Source organism: Xenopus tropicalis, chromosome 3 (assembly GCF_000004195.4).
Source record: "Xenopus tropicalis strain Nigerian chromosome 3, UCB_Xtro_10.0, whole genome shotgun sequence".
Lineage (NCBI taxonomy): Eukaryota > Metazoa > Chordata > Amphibia > Anura > Pipidae > Xenopus > Xenopus tropicalis.
Window position 1 is genome coordinate 19,798,322 of NC_030679.2, and position 16,473 is coordinate 19,814,794.

A 16,473-nucleotide genomic window follows, 5' to 3' on the forward strand; every position below is an offset into this window, starting at 1 on the left:
TGAATGGCTGCCCCCAAGGCTACACAGCAGCTTTATTTATATAAACTATATTAGTGTTACTGTAGCAAACACACAATGTTTACCAGTGCAGGGCAATAGTGCATTATATTTCATTTTTTATATTACTATTCCTTTAAAGGGCACATCAAAAAATTATTTTCTTCACCAGAGGTGGTGGTAATTGAGCCTGCACTTTAGAAAGAGAAAACAAACTCTGAGCGCTACTCCACATTTCCTGGGAGAGACCTTTAGAGTATAGGTGGCTATGTTGGTGCTCATTCGCATAATGAGTGTGCGGGGCACATCACCACTCCTATGTCACTAATGTGCTTGCTTGGGAGTATTGTTTTCTCCGACCAGACTGCAGGCTCTATAAGCCCACACCTCCAGTGGGGGAAACTTTTTCTATGATTGGTGCCCTTGAATGTAACACAACAGCAAATCCAAAACCGCAGTCCATCCTGCTACCCATTGCAATCACAATGCCTTGTGTTATGAAGGCAAAATATACCCTATTTGTCCAGCAGTGTTCACAGAATATTCATTTTTTTTGTGTGTGTGGATGCTGAGCAATTGTATTTTGTGTTTCTTATTCTTGTATAAAAAACATTATTGTGAATGTTAAGTTTGCATGTTAGCAACTTTAGTGAATTTAGGGTATTAGAGGGAAATCTGGGGGCTTTTCTGGAAAACTGGATTGAAATGAATCGGATTTAATTTGTAATGCTGAAGCGTTTCCCGCAGGAAACAAACACAAGTGGGTTCCCCTACAAATCGAGATGAAGCCTGATGGACCAAGAGAGAAAAATGCATCCAGGAACAACCGGCAAAATGAGCAGCAACGGCACCCGCTGAACCGCAGTGACCCTAAAAGTATGTTTAACTAGAACAGTTTTCTATCTAAGGCAAATTGGGACTAGGATAATAGGTGCCAAGTTTTCAACAAACCAGCAAAGGCTAATTTCTTGTTGGCTGTTATGTGTTATTTGAGCTGAAGCACACTTTATACCTGTTCATGTGTCCTCAAAGGACCAGTAACACCCAAAAATAAATATATTTTTGTGTGCATTTAAATGTGCTATTACCACTAGAAACCTAAATATATGTATATTAATAAGCAGCTGACTGAAGCCATTCAAGTGGAATTATTTGTAAGAAGAAAAATGCACTTTAGGATATTAACCAGTCCTTCAAGTTTTCTGTTAAAGTGGGCTCAGTAAATACAGGAATATCTGCAATGGCATGGTTTTATGGTGCCACTCTGTGGACATACACGCTAAACGAGCAGATTTTTTTCCCTATATCCCCACCTAAGGTGGGCAGTATTGAACTAATTTGATTGTCTCTAGGGCCAAACAATTGAATTACAACAATGGGCATAGCACCCATTGGACCAAGGACCATATCAGTGAGCTGATGCCGTCCCCAATTTGATGGGCAAATCAAACCTGCCTGATTTTCTCCCAGGTATTGATCAGGGAGGACCATTGGGGGCCCCAAACTCGGGCAAATACTCTGCTGAATCAGTCTAAAGGACTTGAATAGGCAGCTTAAATCTGCTTGTGTATGGCCACCTTATCCATTCCACAAACTTTGCCACCATCTCCATATGCATATAGATGCGAATGGTCAGAAGATGAATATGCAGTGTGGGAATTTTTACCCTTTAGAGCCAGGCTTTTTTTTTTTTTTTTTTTAACCATGGGGATGGCCTCCAGAGCCTTTGTTGGTGTGTTAAGTGTTTGTCTCTACCCCCCAATACAGCAATGTATCCTGATAACAAGTCTGAGCGCGATTGGCAGGACTTCGATGATACGTCCAGCGTGAAAAGTGAGGGAGCTATCAGGGGTGGCTTTAGGGGCAGAGGACGTGGCCGAGGGAGAGGAAGAGGACGTGGTCGAGGAGGCACCCGTTGTAAGTGAAAGTTGTATATTATAACATTTTCTAAAAAATTGTTTCCCCCTATACCGCCATAATGAAAATTATATATAGAACAGTCCAGATCATACACTTTTTTTTTTTCTCCTTTCAATTTACAGCTCACTTTGACTATCCGTACGGGTACAGGAAATTTGATGGTTCAGATGTAACACGTGGGCCAAAGTTTCTCAGTAATATCACTTATTACTACGACAACATGAGCAGTTCAGAGCTGTACAGTGTGGACCAGGAACTTCTAAAAGACTATATCAAACGACAGATGTACGTTGCCTCCATGTATTAGACTGGCATAGAAAGGGTGGATTGGGCCAAGATATTCTGATATGCTTCCTTAGGTGACGTTGGGTTTGTCATAAACGTAGGTGCTAAGTTATAAAAGTGCACTTGCTAATAGCTGCTACTTAGCAAACTGAGAAAATGAAAACTAAGTTGTGATTAGTTGCTATGGGTACAATGCACTTTTTGTGGTTTAACACCTTTCGTTTGTAAATTAGATTGTTTTTTTTACTTTTGTGCTTTTTCTTGCAGAGAATACTATTTTAGTGTGGACAACCTGCAGAGGGACTTCTTTTTGCGCCGGAAGATGGATTCTGAAGGTTTTTTGCCCGTTGGTTTGATTGCCAGTTTCCATCGAGTACAGGCTCTTACCACAGATATTGAACTGATAGTCAAGGTAAAGTGAACTGTGTTGAATTTTGTTTAAATAAAAAAAAATATATATACTCAGACCGTACCACTGTTGCTCTTCAGAGCATCTGTGGCTCATGTTAATGAGCACATATATGTTGATGATGAAGGCTTCTTGTGCAGAACTGCATGTCCATATGTTACCAGTATTTGTCATAAAATAAGATGAATGTACCCATTCTTTGATTGTGTGCATGTTTATAGATATATTTAGATAAATGTGTGTGTAAATGATGCCTTTGTGTTCTGCAGGCACTAAAGGATAGCAAAGTGGTAGAGATTATTGATGAGAAAATTCGCAGGAAAGATCAGCCAGATATGTGGCCACTTCCAGGTCCCTCCCTTTCAGATGCTTCCCAGACCGACTTCAATCAACTCATAAACTGTCCTGAATTCGTCCCCAGGCAAGGATTCCAGAAGGAAACAGGTTAGTGACCTTCAGTTGTTAAAGGTATTTATGACAGAAATGTAATTATAAGAAACTTTCCCAGTACACATACATTTATATAGTTGTACAGGCATAAGATCCATTATAAAGAAAGTTTTGACTTATAGGAAGGCCGTCTCTCATAGACTCCCTTTCTTCCCTTTTTGCATAAAGAATCTGCTCCTGGCTCTCCTCGAACATCCAGCCCAGCCCGAACGACAAAATCCGAAGAGGTCTCTAACTTGAAGACCATGCCAAAGGGTCTTTCGGCCAGTTTGCCTGACCTGGACTCTGATAACTGGATAGAAGTCAAGAAAAGGCCGCGACCTTCCCCAGCAAGAACCAAGGTAATGCCAGGTCAAGATTTGGGGCTTGCTAACATAACCTCTATAGCAGGGATCCCCAACCTTTTATACCCGTGAGCCACATTTAAATGGACAAAGTGTTGGGAAGCAACACAAGCATGAAAAATGTTCATGGGGGTGCAAATAAGAGCTATAATTGGCTACCTAATAGCCCCTATGTGGACTGGCAGCCTACAGAAGGCTCTGTTTGGCATTATACTTGGTTTCTATTCAACCAAAACTTGCCCCCTAACCAGGAATTCAAAAATAAGCACCTTCTTTGAGGCCACTGGGAGCAACATCCAAGGGGTTGGGGAGCAACATGTTGCTCCTGAGCCACTGATTGGGGATCCCTGCTCTATAGAGTCCGAGAATACAGTATGAGCGCAACAAATGGAATGATATTACTGTACACTGCAATTACATCATTCCATTTGAAAGGACCCACTGTGCAGTTTATAGATATGCCTTTTATTTATTTATTTCTTGTGTAGAAATAACAAGTAAAGTACTAGGGAATCACTTAATACATGAATTGAACTGCCTTTCCCAGTTTGCAGCTGGAAATAATATACTAGATGTTATGACCCATTAGGTTAGAGAGCAACAAGTAAGTAGCATTACAATAGGCAGACCAAAGCTGCACACCCAGAATAAACCTTGGGATTTAGGACCATAATAAATTCAATGTTCAAGTATTTTTGCCCCTTTGCAGTGCCATAGTATGTTTAAACTGGAAGCTTGTTTAAAACCATTATATTTACTTTTATTTACATTTAATTAACACAAACAGGATGAGGTTAAGTCGCCACAGGTGGTTACACCCTTGCAGGTGACTCCACAAAAGCCACCCAAAGATCAAGATGAGCCAGAGGAATTGGACTTTATGTTTGATGAGGAAATGGAGCAAATGGACGGGCGGAAGAATACTTTTACTGACTGGTCAGACGAGGACTCTGACTATGAGATCGATGATCGAGATGTGAACAAGATTCTTATTGTGACACAGACACCGCCTTCACTACGTAAGCACCCTGGAGGTGACCGCACCGGCAACCACACCTCCCGTGCAAAGATGAGCTCAGAGTTTGCCAAAGTTATTAACGATGGTCTGTTCTATTACGAGCAGGACCTGTGGACTGAACAGTTTGAGCCAGAATACTCTCAGATTAAGGTGAGTTAAGCATAAGCAGTGTTTTCCACATCTGAACTAAACCTTATTTCCTTCTGTTGAGGTCTTAAGATGGCTGTACTCGTACCAAAAAAATTATTTCATATGAATCAGTATGTGTACATCGGCGGATGGTGGGGCCTGTATAAAACTTTTATCTGCTTATGTACTGTATGTGTTAATATATGGTGCACCAGCAGATAAGGTAGTGAAGAGGGGCCAAAACTCCACTTTCTGCTTTTCTGATGGTTTCTCTGTGTAAAAGAGCTGACTTGTGTTGCTTGAGTGTCCATCATCATTTTTGTTTCTGGGCAGGAATCCTAATTCAGAAAAAAAGTTCTCGCTTTGTGTTTTTGTTTTTTTTTTTTTACTTTTGGGTTACTTGTATAAAAGTGACCTTCAGAAAAGATAATGAAAACTCTGCCTTCTTAAATTTGTGTATGATTTGGTTTTGTATACCTGCCATAGGGGTGAGGATTATATAACAGGAGCAGCAGTTATATTGGGGTTGTGCTGGAACATTTGGGATTCCAGTGTCATGTTGCGGTTCATGTGAGAGTTTGTTGTACAGCTTCCGGTGAGAGCAGAATAATAGACACATAAGTGATACCTCTTTTTGGACAATTTTTTGACAGAGGAAACCTCTTCACGTGTGATACTGATTGTATTCAAATTCAGGTTGAGGACTGCAGGCTGTACATGCCAGCTATAGGGGTTTCTAGGCGACAACTGGTGTTTTGTCAAAAGCAGCTTGCCTCTGTAAATGTCCTCAAAGCAAATGCCATGTGACTGGAAGCGGAGAGGAAGCAAAAAGCATTGAATTGCAGTTTACCATTCTGTGTGTTTCCTTCTTTTGGGTACTGATGGGCTATTGTAATTTGTAAGCATGAAATCAGTCAGCTGCTCTCACATGTGCTAAGCCCTTCCACTCTTTGTTGCCCAGCTTTTTCTGGGCCTTGCCTTCCTGTTCCTGGTAACACAGCACTGGGAGTTGTTCGTGTGATGTTTTCTGGACCATCTAAGAGGGCAGTGGTGGGGCATGAGGGGTGTTTTCCAGTTGCAAGGGATGTCTGTCCTGTTATCACTATGTTCTACAAAGCAGAAGAATCCCTCTTTAGCAAACTATTTGAAGTACTGTGTGCGTGCACCTTTATTTCATTGCTGGCCTGGATCTACTTACCCTTCACTAGGAACCTAGAGCAGGAGGAGCTGTATTGGGTCTACCTTGCCACTGTCTTTCCAGGTAGGAGCTTCACTGTGGGCTTTAATATGTGTATTCTGATCTGAAGACTACCAGCATCCTAAGATAGCTACTGGAACTCCTAACTCCCTAAATGTTTGGAATCTCTGCTTCATCTTACTGTTGAACTGGGTTTCAACTAGAAAATACCTATAATTACTTTTCCCCATACCTTGCCAACACCTTAAAAGGACTTTCACAGAAAAACATGAAGAAAGATTTTCTTTTTTTGCTACTGTTTGGCTTTTTAATGGGCTCTGCAAAAATGTGAGTGAAGCTGCTTGTTGAATTGTGTGCTTAAAGGAACAGTAACACCAAAAAATGAAAATGTATAAAAGTAACTAAAATATAATGTGCTGCTGCCCTGCACTGGTACAACTGGTGTGTTTACTTCAGAAAGTCTACTATAATTTATATAAATAAGCTGCTATGTAGCCATGGAGGCAGCCATTCAAAGGAGAAATGGCACAGGCACATAGCAGATAACAGATAAAACACTATTGTATTCTACAGAACTTATCTGTTATCTGCTATGTAACCTGTGCCTTTTCTCCTTTTTTCCAGCTTGAATGGCTGCCCCCATGGAAACACAGCAGCTTATTATATAAATTATAGTAGTGTTACTGTAGCAAACACACCAGTTTTACCAGTGCAGGGCAACAGTGCATTATATTTTTATTACTTTAAAGCTCTTTCATTTTTTGGTGTTACTGTTCCTTTAACATACGATTGCTATTTCAAGAGTGTTTAATTTATGGAGACTGTTCCATGTGGAATATTTGTATGTACGGTGCTAATTGCTATTCACAGCAAGCTGGAAAAGTACCTGTATTTGAAGACAATTATATTTATCACAGTTTCATATAAAATATCTACATCTGAGAGATTAGAAACAAGATCACTGTGTACCCACGTCCATTGTTATTTCCTAATAATGGCATTGCCTTCTGTTCTCTTGCCATATTGCTGATAGTCTGTATCCTGGCAGGGACTGCACATAATTTATTAAATTATCAGTGATTGTTATATCTTCTAGTTAGGATGTGAATGCTTGCAAGATTAAGTTTGTTAAAGGATCAGTAATGCCAAAATATAAAAGGATTTTGTGTGCTTTAAAGTATAATATCCTTTTAAAAATCGTATTTGCTTCAGGAGCGCTAATAAGAGGCTGACATGAGGCAGCTGTTTATCTGTAAATGTGGCCTAAAGCCCAACTTCAGTATGAACAGATAAACTCTGTAGAATGCAATTGGTTCTTACAGAAGTAGATAAACGGTCTACTGGCCCCTGTACCCGTAGTTGTAATTTAATCATTTGGCCATGGGGCCAAGTGATCAAATTAGCCCGATATCGCTCACCTTAGGTGGACATATTAGGAGAAGATCTCAACGTGTATGGCCACCTTTAGGCTCTAGCCAAATGAGCAGATTTTCTTGACTTTAAGTACTTTTTTTATTTTTTTTTTATTTAAAGGTTAAGTTCTGATTTTAAATGTCATCGAAGGTATGCGCCTATTTTTATATACAGTGCAGGCATGCTTGTGGAAGCAAAAGCCGGTGAATACTAGGGTTCCAATCTAAACAGATAAGATGTTTAATCAGAACCGTTGCAGCTTTGACTTTCATGATAAATACCGGTGGTTTCTGACCAACTGTTTAGTAAATACTTGATGCTGCCTAACATAAACCAAGGCTTTTACAAATACAGTATTTGGAACCCAAATACCTTTTATAAAATGTTCCAGTCAGTGTTTTAGTTAGTTACATAGTTTATAGTATTGAATACATTTAACTTCTTGTTTTTTTTTTCTTATCAGCAAGAAGTGGAGAACTTTAAAAAAGTGAACATGATTAGTCGGGAGCAGTTTGACACCTTAACCCCTGAGCCGCCTGTGGATCCAAACCAGGAAGTTCCTCCAGGACCCCCGCGATTTCAACAAGGTAAGCAGGGATCTTTGCGTCTGCTGTAGTCAGTTTGTTAAATAAAGATCACCGTTGCCATATTTTATTTGGTGTTTTTCTCACATGGGTGGAAATTGCCTTCGCTATAAACACTTTGTAGGCAAGAAAGCCGCCAACATCACTTAATGAACCCCCCTACAGGGTTAAAACGTTGCTGACTGCGATATACTTAAGGACCTGTATGAAGAAATTATACTTAGCAAAAGCTGCAAATATATGTGGCAGTATTTAGATTAAACACAGCTATAGAACTTCAGGTTCTAACAATGTACTTTGCCTTTATACTTTACTGCCTATATGTGAAGTATATATGTTTTGCTAATCATTGTAATCCTCTTTGCTAACTGCATAGCTTAAAATACCCAGGCAGTGTGCCTCTGTTTAATTCCGTTGCCATGACATAGGCAGGTCTTCAGGTGTAGGTTGCTCAGCCACAGGAATGAATTAAATTCTGTGCAAGATTTTTTTTTTTTTTTTTTTTTAATATTTGAATCTTTTCATTTGAGATAACAGAAAACCGCTGCTTTAACCAATAGACAAAAAGTGTGTTCAGTACGAGCCCTATTCCTTAAACTAATGTTGAAAAATTCAGGTGTACTGAACATACAGAACAGCAGGAAAACAGCCCCCCCCCCCCTCACTTGCCCTGAAAGCCTAGATGGTTGGGCAGTAAAGCTTTTCTTATGTAAAATAGGCCATTTGTTGCTAACAATTGCTTTATTTGCTGGATTTATGGGTACAAACTTTAAAGCATGTATCTACTTTACCTGGTAAATTATACAGCTTTCCTATGATCTGAAATACGATTACAGGAATTTATAAATTACTATAAATGTATTGCCAGACTTAAGCCCTATTAAGTTTAGATAATACAGTATACTATGAAATGTTGAGTGCTTGCAGATCTATAATTTACTTTGTTTGCAGTCCCTACAGATGATTTGGCTAATAAGCTGTTTGGTGCCCCTGAACCTTCAACGATTGCCCGGTCCCTACCGACCACTGTTCCCGAATCTCCAAATTACCGCAATGCTCGGACGCCACGTACCCCACGCACACCCCGGTTAAAGGATCCAACTCTTACGCCAAGGTTTTACCCAGTGGTTAAAGAAGGCAGGACGATAGATGCTAAGGTAATAAGAGTTTGACAGGGATAGGTTGTTACCAGCTTTAGATTTATTAGTTTTTCCTTTCTTTGAAGTCAGGGATTTACTGTTGGCTTTAGTCATTTGGGCATGAAGAACGTGTTTTCGATATACATATCCACATCCCTTTTTAGGATTGAGGATTTTCATTAAATGGCAAACCTGGTGAAAACCTCCAGTATATAGTTGGCACTCATCAATCCTTGATATCATTGGACTATATTTAGAGTGCATCCAAAGATCTAAAAAGCATGAGTATACCAGTTAATTCCTCAGTATAATTATAGGGCCAAGGAAAGTACTTAAAAGTTTTCAATCTGCTTCATGGAATATTTCTTTGCAGACTCCACGGAAAAGAAAAACACGACACAGCTCCAACCCGCCAATGGAATGCCACGTGGGATGGGTGATGGACTCCAGGGAGCACAGACCTCGTACTGCCTCTGTCAGGTATAGCTGCACTAAAGCGGTGTGGATGCCAGGGTATTAGAAATAGGTTTATCCTAAAGAGGATTGTTAGTAAAATGCAGTCAGAATTCTCTCCATCTCCATGAAATGGCAAATGGGGGACAGTTCAGTTCCCTGAATCTTGACTGGATTATTTTCTGTTTGCCTTGTTTAACTGCATGATCTTCCATGATATATGCATTAATTTTGCCTGTGTCCAAGAACTGAGTTTTACTAAGGGCCTCACTGCAGTTGCATGGTCAGAAGTTGAGGGGGGCTAAAAACTTTTTTCTCCCAACTGTTTAGAAAAAATTAAAAACATATGCTTAATTATAATTGTTCTTTTAGCTCTACTGCCAGCCCCTCTGAGGTTGCTCCAGCATTGAGCAATTACGGATGTACCCCACAATCTCTGCCAAAGTTCCAGCACCCTTCCCATGAACTGCTGAAAGAGAATGGATTTACACAACATGTTTACCACAAGTACCGCCGACGTTGCCTTAATGGTGAGTCCTTTGGAGAGAGTTCTGTGTGTTGTGTTTTTTTGGGGGGTTTTTGGCTCGTTCTACACTGGATTTTCTCACTTTTATCTCTGTTACAGAAAGGAAACGGCTGGGCATAGGCCAGTCTCAGGAGATGAACACCCTCTTCCGCTTCTGGTCTTTCTTTCTTCGAGATCATTTCAATAAGAAAATGTATGAGGAGTTCAGGCAACTGGCTGTGGAGGATAGCAAAGAGGGATACAGGTCAGTATTGAGGGCAGATGGCTGTTGAAGTGGCATCGAATAGATGAGTCTGTTTCCTTCTCAAGCATCTCCTTGGGGGACACTTGAACAAAGAGGTATAGGCCCCCCCCACCGACTGATCTTCAGTCATCTACCATTACTAGATCTAGGTTCTCCTGGTCACCAGGGGATGTTCCTAGCTGCCTACACAGAGTAGTCCGCACTCTGTACAAATGGGCAGGGGTAACCCCCCTAGCCCCTGTTGCCTCTGGTTCTGGGGTGCACAGCCTGACTGGGCTCTGGGTTATCTGCGGGCAAATGTCCTGTTTTTTAACCTATTACTAAGTGAAGGGGGAATATCTGATGATCCAGAACAGTAGTGCGTGGTTCTTTGACCACATCTTTCTTTCAACGTGGAGATGAATTGGTGACGTTCTTTGTATCCTGTATGAGACACAAGTTCCAGTCACGTGGTTAGGCTTATATATTATGTGTTCTGAGGACTTGGCAAGTAAAGGAGTCACATGGCTGTATATATACATACAGAACAAGTCTGCAATATTGATTTATACAGTGACCAATCGTTGGGCAGATATGTTACTGTATGCTTCATATTTGAACTAAATCTCTGACCCCAGTGATTTAAGTTGTGGGAGGCATTTATGCATTCTGCTACCTCTATAATATGCTTCTAGATTTTTTTAGCCTTATCAATTTTATAGAATAGTTCAGGATTTCTTGTGACCTTTATTTCCAAGATTTTTAAATGGGTACATTATGCTGAATTGTAGCCTTAAAGGGGTTGTGCAGCTTTGAGTTAACTTTTAGCATGCTGTAGAGCAGGGGTCCCCAACCTTTCTTACCCATGAGACACAGTCAAATGTAAAAAGACTTGGAGAGCAACACAAGCACCATAAAAGTTAATGCAGGAGCCAAATAAGGGCTAAGATTGGCTATTAGGTAGCCTCTATGCACACTATCAGCTTACAGGCTTTATTTGGTAGGAAATCTTGTTTTTATTCAACCAAAACTTGCCCCCAAGTCAGGAATTCAAAAATAACTACATGGTTTGGGGGCACTAAGAGCAACATCCAAGGGGTTGGGCAGCAGCATGTTGCTCCTGAGCCACTGGTTGCGGATCACTGCTGTAGAGAGCAATATTCTAAGATAATTTACAATTGGTCTTCATTTTTTATTTGTAGTTTAATTTGTTTTTATTCAGCAGCTCTCCAGCATGGAGTTTCAGCAGCTATTTGGTTGCTAGGATCCAAATTACCTGAGCAACCTGGGTGTGGTTTGAATTAAAGACTGATATGTATATATAGCAGAGGACCTGAATAGAAAAATAAGTAATATAAAGTAACAATAAAAATGAAACTTTAGCCTTTCAGAGCATTAGCATTTTGTCTCAGAGGTCAGTGACCCCCATATGAAAGCTGCAAAAAGGTAGAAGGCAAATAATTCAAAAACAAACAGTGAAGACTAATTAGAATGTTGCTTAGAACTGGCTATTCTATAACATACTAAAAGTTAACTTGTGGCCCACCCCTTTAATGTAAACAGTTATGCTAGTACCAATTTTTAGGATAGAAATTATTCTAAATACATTTTTTCTTATCCTGTTATTTCCCATTAGACTTCACAAATCAAAAGACGCTCCTTAGGAAAGTCTTCTTTAGTCTTTGGACCTATTTAGATGACCCTGCCACTATCTGTTTTTAATCTGCATCTTTAAGTGGTTCATCAAAATAATACCCATTTATAATATGGCTACCGGGGCTTCTACGTGTTTTAGGCCAATAACCTGTTTTCCCACCTATCTCAGGGCTCTGATTTCTGTCTGCCAGCTAGAAATGTGCCTCAGGTTTTTTGCATAACATAACGGCCTTTCTGGTTCTCCTCTGCAGGTACGGGTTGGAGTGCCTGTTCAGATACTACAGCTACGGCCTAGAAAAGAAGTTCCGAGTGGACATATTCCGAGATTTCCAGGAAGAGACTAGAAGGGACTACGAAACTGGTGAGCTCAAGTTTTTAACAAGGGATGGTTGTATTGTGGGTAATATGACAGCATCTCTTTAATTATCCTTTTATGTTACACTGCAGGTCAGCTCTATGGGCTGGAGAAGTTTTGGGCCTTCTTAAAATATTCCAAAGCCAAAAACCTTGACATAGACCCCATATTGCAGGAATATTTGAGCAAGTTCCGCCGACTAGAGGATTTCAGGGTTGATGTAAGTATATTATTAAAGACTGTGTACTTTTAATCTAGGTAGGGTTACCAGTTTATTTGAAAATTAAGGGATATCTCTAATAAGTGCACTTTGCAGGGCATCACTAATTGCATTTAAATGAAACTGCAGTCAGCGCAGCCCTTCTAGCTTGTTCTAGAAGTGTCCCTGAATTTTTATGTGCTCTGGTAACCCTATTCTAAAGCTGTGTTTTGATTGCCATATATGTGTTTCTTGCATTGCTATATGTATACCTTACTGTTTTATGTCAATAGGGTGTTGTATCAATTTCATTTTCCCTTCTGGACACTTGAATGCAGCTCTTTTGGTGGGCTGCTTTATTTCTCAGTCTTATCATTACCTTTATACTGTGTACAGTAACAGGAAATTCTGGTGGTAAAATAGACACTTGCACATACAGCACTGAGCTGTCAAGAAACCTGCTTGAAATTGTATGCTGCCAAAATATGGCTGCAAGTATATTTGTATTTGTTTTAACTTCTAATATAGCTCCATATGCTCTATAAGCTCCATAGTCATGCTTGTTACTTGTACACCTGGGTGTTTCCTTTCTGCAAACAGACCAGGGCCAAAATGATGCAAATATTTTTTTTAAAAAAAAAATTTCCCCCCCCTTTCAGCCACCAATGGGAGAAGATGGAGGATCAAAGAGGCGACACTCACTCTCCACAGGTGAGGGCAGAAGGAGGTACCCATCCCAGTCTTCCAGTAGAGGATCTGGTCATCAGACTTCAACCCAAAATTCAGCGAGGGAAGAGGCCAAAGCCCAAAGCCATCCTTCCACTGCCACACCGGATTCCCAGACTCCTGGAGCAGGGAAGTAGGCAGAATAAAAATTGGAGTGGAACTAAGGACTGGGAAGGGAACATGGTTTCTTGGATATGGGAAGGTGGATATATCAAATGCAATGGATCCAGCCTTCTTCCTACAGGAAACACTGCTTACACCAGAGACTCCAGGTGCTGGAGGCAAGGACTAGTTGTTCCCGTGCCCTTTACACATATAGGGGGTAGCTGCTCATACTGAAGAGGAGGATGATCTTTGGTTAGGGGTATGACATTTAGTTTCATTTCTTTTAGCAGAAACCTGGAGGAAAGCTCTCGCTATGTTCAGAGGGAGATTTTTATTTTTTTTTTTCTCCTTGTTTTTAAATTATTGGATTTGTGCCCTTCTTTTTGAGCAGCAATTCCTCAGTGTGAAAAAAGACTGCGGACTCGTGTCTGCTGTGAGATGGCCACGCGCAGACGAGCCGAGCTTTGCTGTTACAGGCTCGCCATAGGGCGACACACAGGGCCCTTCTCTGGCTTCTGTCTCTCATGCACGAGACACATCAGTTTTCTTTGAAACAAAGATTGGGTTCTGCAGCATCTCCAGTCTCTGACATTGTCTTTTGAACGATGCCTCTTCCTCATTACATTGAAAAGGGGGTTCCAGGGATTGTCCACTTGGTGGCGCCTAATCTTCTGGCTTTCTTTCTTCTCGCAGCAACTCGGCATGCAGCTTATGGCTTCAAGGCAACCCTGCAGTTGGTCCCCCTTCCCTTTTAAGAGAGAATTATATATAAATATATTTTTATTTTTTCTTTTGTTTTATTGTTTTTTTTTTTTTTCTGAATGAGAATGTGAATGAGAACCCAAAAAAAACAAAAACTAGCAAAAGACTAGAGGAAAAAAAATTATCAAAACTGAAAACAAGACTGCCTTTTATTTCCCTTTTAAAACATGAATCTATTTAGCAGTGAGAACAAAATGATGAAACATTGCCTTATAGTAACCTAGAAGCTTGCAGAAGGAGCTGCCATATTGGAATAGAGCAGCAGCCAATCATAAGCATTTTGGAGCAGCCAATAAACAGAAGACTGGCTGCAGACCAGTCATATCACCTGGCACAATAGCCCCCACATTTCATGCTGCTGTTTATCTTCACTGGGACGACTGTTTCAAGGTTGTTCTACCCCAGGGCATATTAATTTGGTATTAAAAAAAAATTGCCGCATGATGTAAAGCAGGAAGAGGCAATTTGATTTTTTTTTTAATTACATTTTTAATTTTTTTCCCCCCTTAAGGAACAAGAATAAACAAAATCAGTTCCATGCTGCAAAAGGGTTAGTTGTGTTGCATTTGCTGTGTTTCTTTGGGGACCTTAGGGCTTAATTCTACCGAAGATTTGGAAATTCTTGGCCAATTGGCCATCGCTGAACCACAGATTACAATCGAGACTCGTTTACACCTTAATAGACTCCCCCCCCCCCCCCCCTCCCCCCGCCAGTTTTAGTAAATCACTGCCATCCCCGCTGCAGGTAGTGCTCTTCTGAATGCAGGAAATTCACAGAGACAATGGAATTGAAACTGCTTTCAGACTCTGTTGCAAAGCCAAATCTGACGGGTCTTGTGGCTGAGAAGGTGCATTTGTGCATGTAGCTGGCATGACAGACACTGCCATTGAATAAAATGGTGCCTAAAGGTTTGGTGTGTTCAGCCAAATCAAGTTACCAGAGCACTAATTAAATAAGCCTTCATATGATTAATTAGGGCTGGATCCTTAAGGAACCATGGCTGGTTACACAGATATTTAAATGCCCCTCCCCTTCATTCTTTATCCTCAGTAGCTGTTAATATTCACCATCGGTGGTGGCAGCTGCCATCTTGCCAGTTTTACCTCTACTTGGATTTGTGTTCCATATATTGGTGATGACTAGTGGGTGAAAGGGTAGATACGAGTGCCTAATACTCCCAGAATCCCTTGAGGGTGCTTACGGAACTGTCACTTGCCCCCTGTGCCCTTTGCAAGTATGCAGTGAACTTAGTCCTGATATGGTTATCTGCCTTTCCAGGCATGTATGTGCTACAGATCATATATCTTCAGATATGTATAGAAATATATATAAATCCGTCATGGTTAGCTGCTCATGTGATTTATTCTTTTACACTGGCCTACTCTTTTATATTGACAGTAGCTAGTGTGTCCTTTAGTTTGCTCCTTCCCTCCCATATCTTGATTTTGGCCCCCATGTAGAATGGCAGGAACGAACTGTTGCTTTGTTGCACCTTACAAATCCATTAAAATACAAACAACCTATTGCTCCAAACCAGTGACTCTAGCACTGCTGGGCTGGGAGTCACGCTGTCTTAGATTTGCACACAATTCACTTCAAACCACTTGTTTTCCCCCCCCAGGAAGACTGACACGCTTACATTTCTTGATGAGAGTGGATTGGTGCTCAGTGTATTGCTGTTCTAAAGATTCCACTACCTTCCCCTTCACAAGCCTTTGCCAACACTTAACCTTCCACCTTCCAAAGTCATCGTTGACTTTGTGCAAACGCTGCTGCCCCCAGACTATGGAATGCTTCAGATACATTACCCCCCACCCCCTTTATGCTCAGATCAAAAAACAGAAAGAAAAAAAAAAATTCAAAAAAAATGGATAAAATTGACAAAATGTAAAATACTTGAATGAGCGCTTGTATTATAACATTAATATTATTCAGAGTATCCATTCTTATTGAGTTATGATTTTGCTTCTAGCTGTGCTTTAGTCATTTCTTGGTAATTTGTGGTAATTATACTTTTTCCTTTTTAATACAAAAAAAAATGTATAAAAATAAAAACCTCAAAGACAATGGTTTCTGATGCTTGTGTTATTGTGGGGGTAGTGCCGGTATGTATTTATATGCTTCCACTTTAGTAAAATACCGTGTATAACCCTCTAGCGCCCTGTGTTCTAATCTGTGGGGCCTTGCGTGTTGCAGGGCTTCAACTCCCACTATTATTGCCCATAGAGTCGAGGCATCCTGGGTGTTGTAGTTCTGCTACATGGCTAGGAAACAGTAGAAAACGGATATCAGAAGCTGCTGAAAGCTAATTGACACAATAAAGCTCTGAGAGAATTTAAAAGGACACTTTAAATTTAAATTTTATTTGACTCCTTTGCCTATCTCTAGAATGTGTATTTAATAGACTTTTCCCCCTACTTTTGGGTTAATGCCCCATGGGGAGATTAGTTGCCCATTCTAAATCTTTGCAACTACCCTTTCCTCACAAGGCAGCTTTGGAGAAACAAAGAGCCATGTAGGTTTTCTTACATTACTGCTGGTGGGCAGGCATTCGGGGAGATCCGTTGCCCACGGTGGCAAA

General features: G+C 40.5%; 1 protein-coding gene across 4 annotated transcripts in view; it reads left to right on the plus strand.

Annotated features, from left to right (window-relative positions):
- Nucleotides 1–15,959, plus strand: part of larp1 (La ribonucleoprotein domain family member 1) — a 44,482-nt gene extending 28,523 nt beyond the window's left edge. For 3 of the 4 annotated variants that reach the window (XM_012958714.3, XM_012958715.3, XM_031897738.1), the window contains exons 5-19: nucleotides 733–873; nucleotides 1,765–1,914; nucleotides 2,040–2,202; nucleotides 2,470–2,614; nucleotides 2,881–3,055; nucleotides 3,230–3,402; nucleotides 4,193–4,573; nucleotides 7,627–7,750; nucleotides 8,699–8,904; nucleotides 9,260–9,366; nucleotides 9,712–9,869; nucleotides 9,965–10,109; nucleotides 11,996–12,105; nucleotides 12,192–12,319; nucleotides 12,958–15,959. In XM_012958714.3, the coding sequence (XP_012814168.1) occupies nucleotides 733–873; nucleotides 1,765–1,914; nucleotides 2,040–2,202; nucleotides 2,470–2,614; nucleotides 2,881–3,055; nucleotides 3,230–3,402; nucleotides 4,193–4,573; nucleotides 7,627–7,750; nucleotides 8,699–8,904; nucleotides 9,260–9,366; nucleotides 9,712–9,869; nucleotides 9,965–10,109; nucleotides 11,996–12,105; nucleotides 12,192–12,319; nucleotides 12,958–13,161 (2,510 nt within the window). In that variant the 3' untranslated portion in view covers nucleotides 13,162–15,959. 4 annotated transcript variants of the gene reach the window in all.
- Nucleotides 15,960–16,473: the final 514 nt, after the last annotated feature.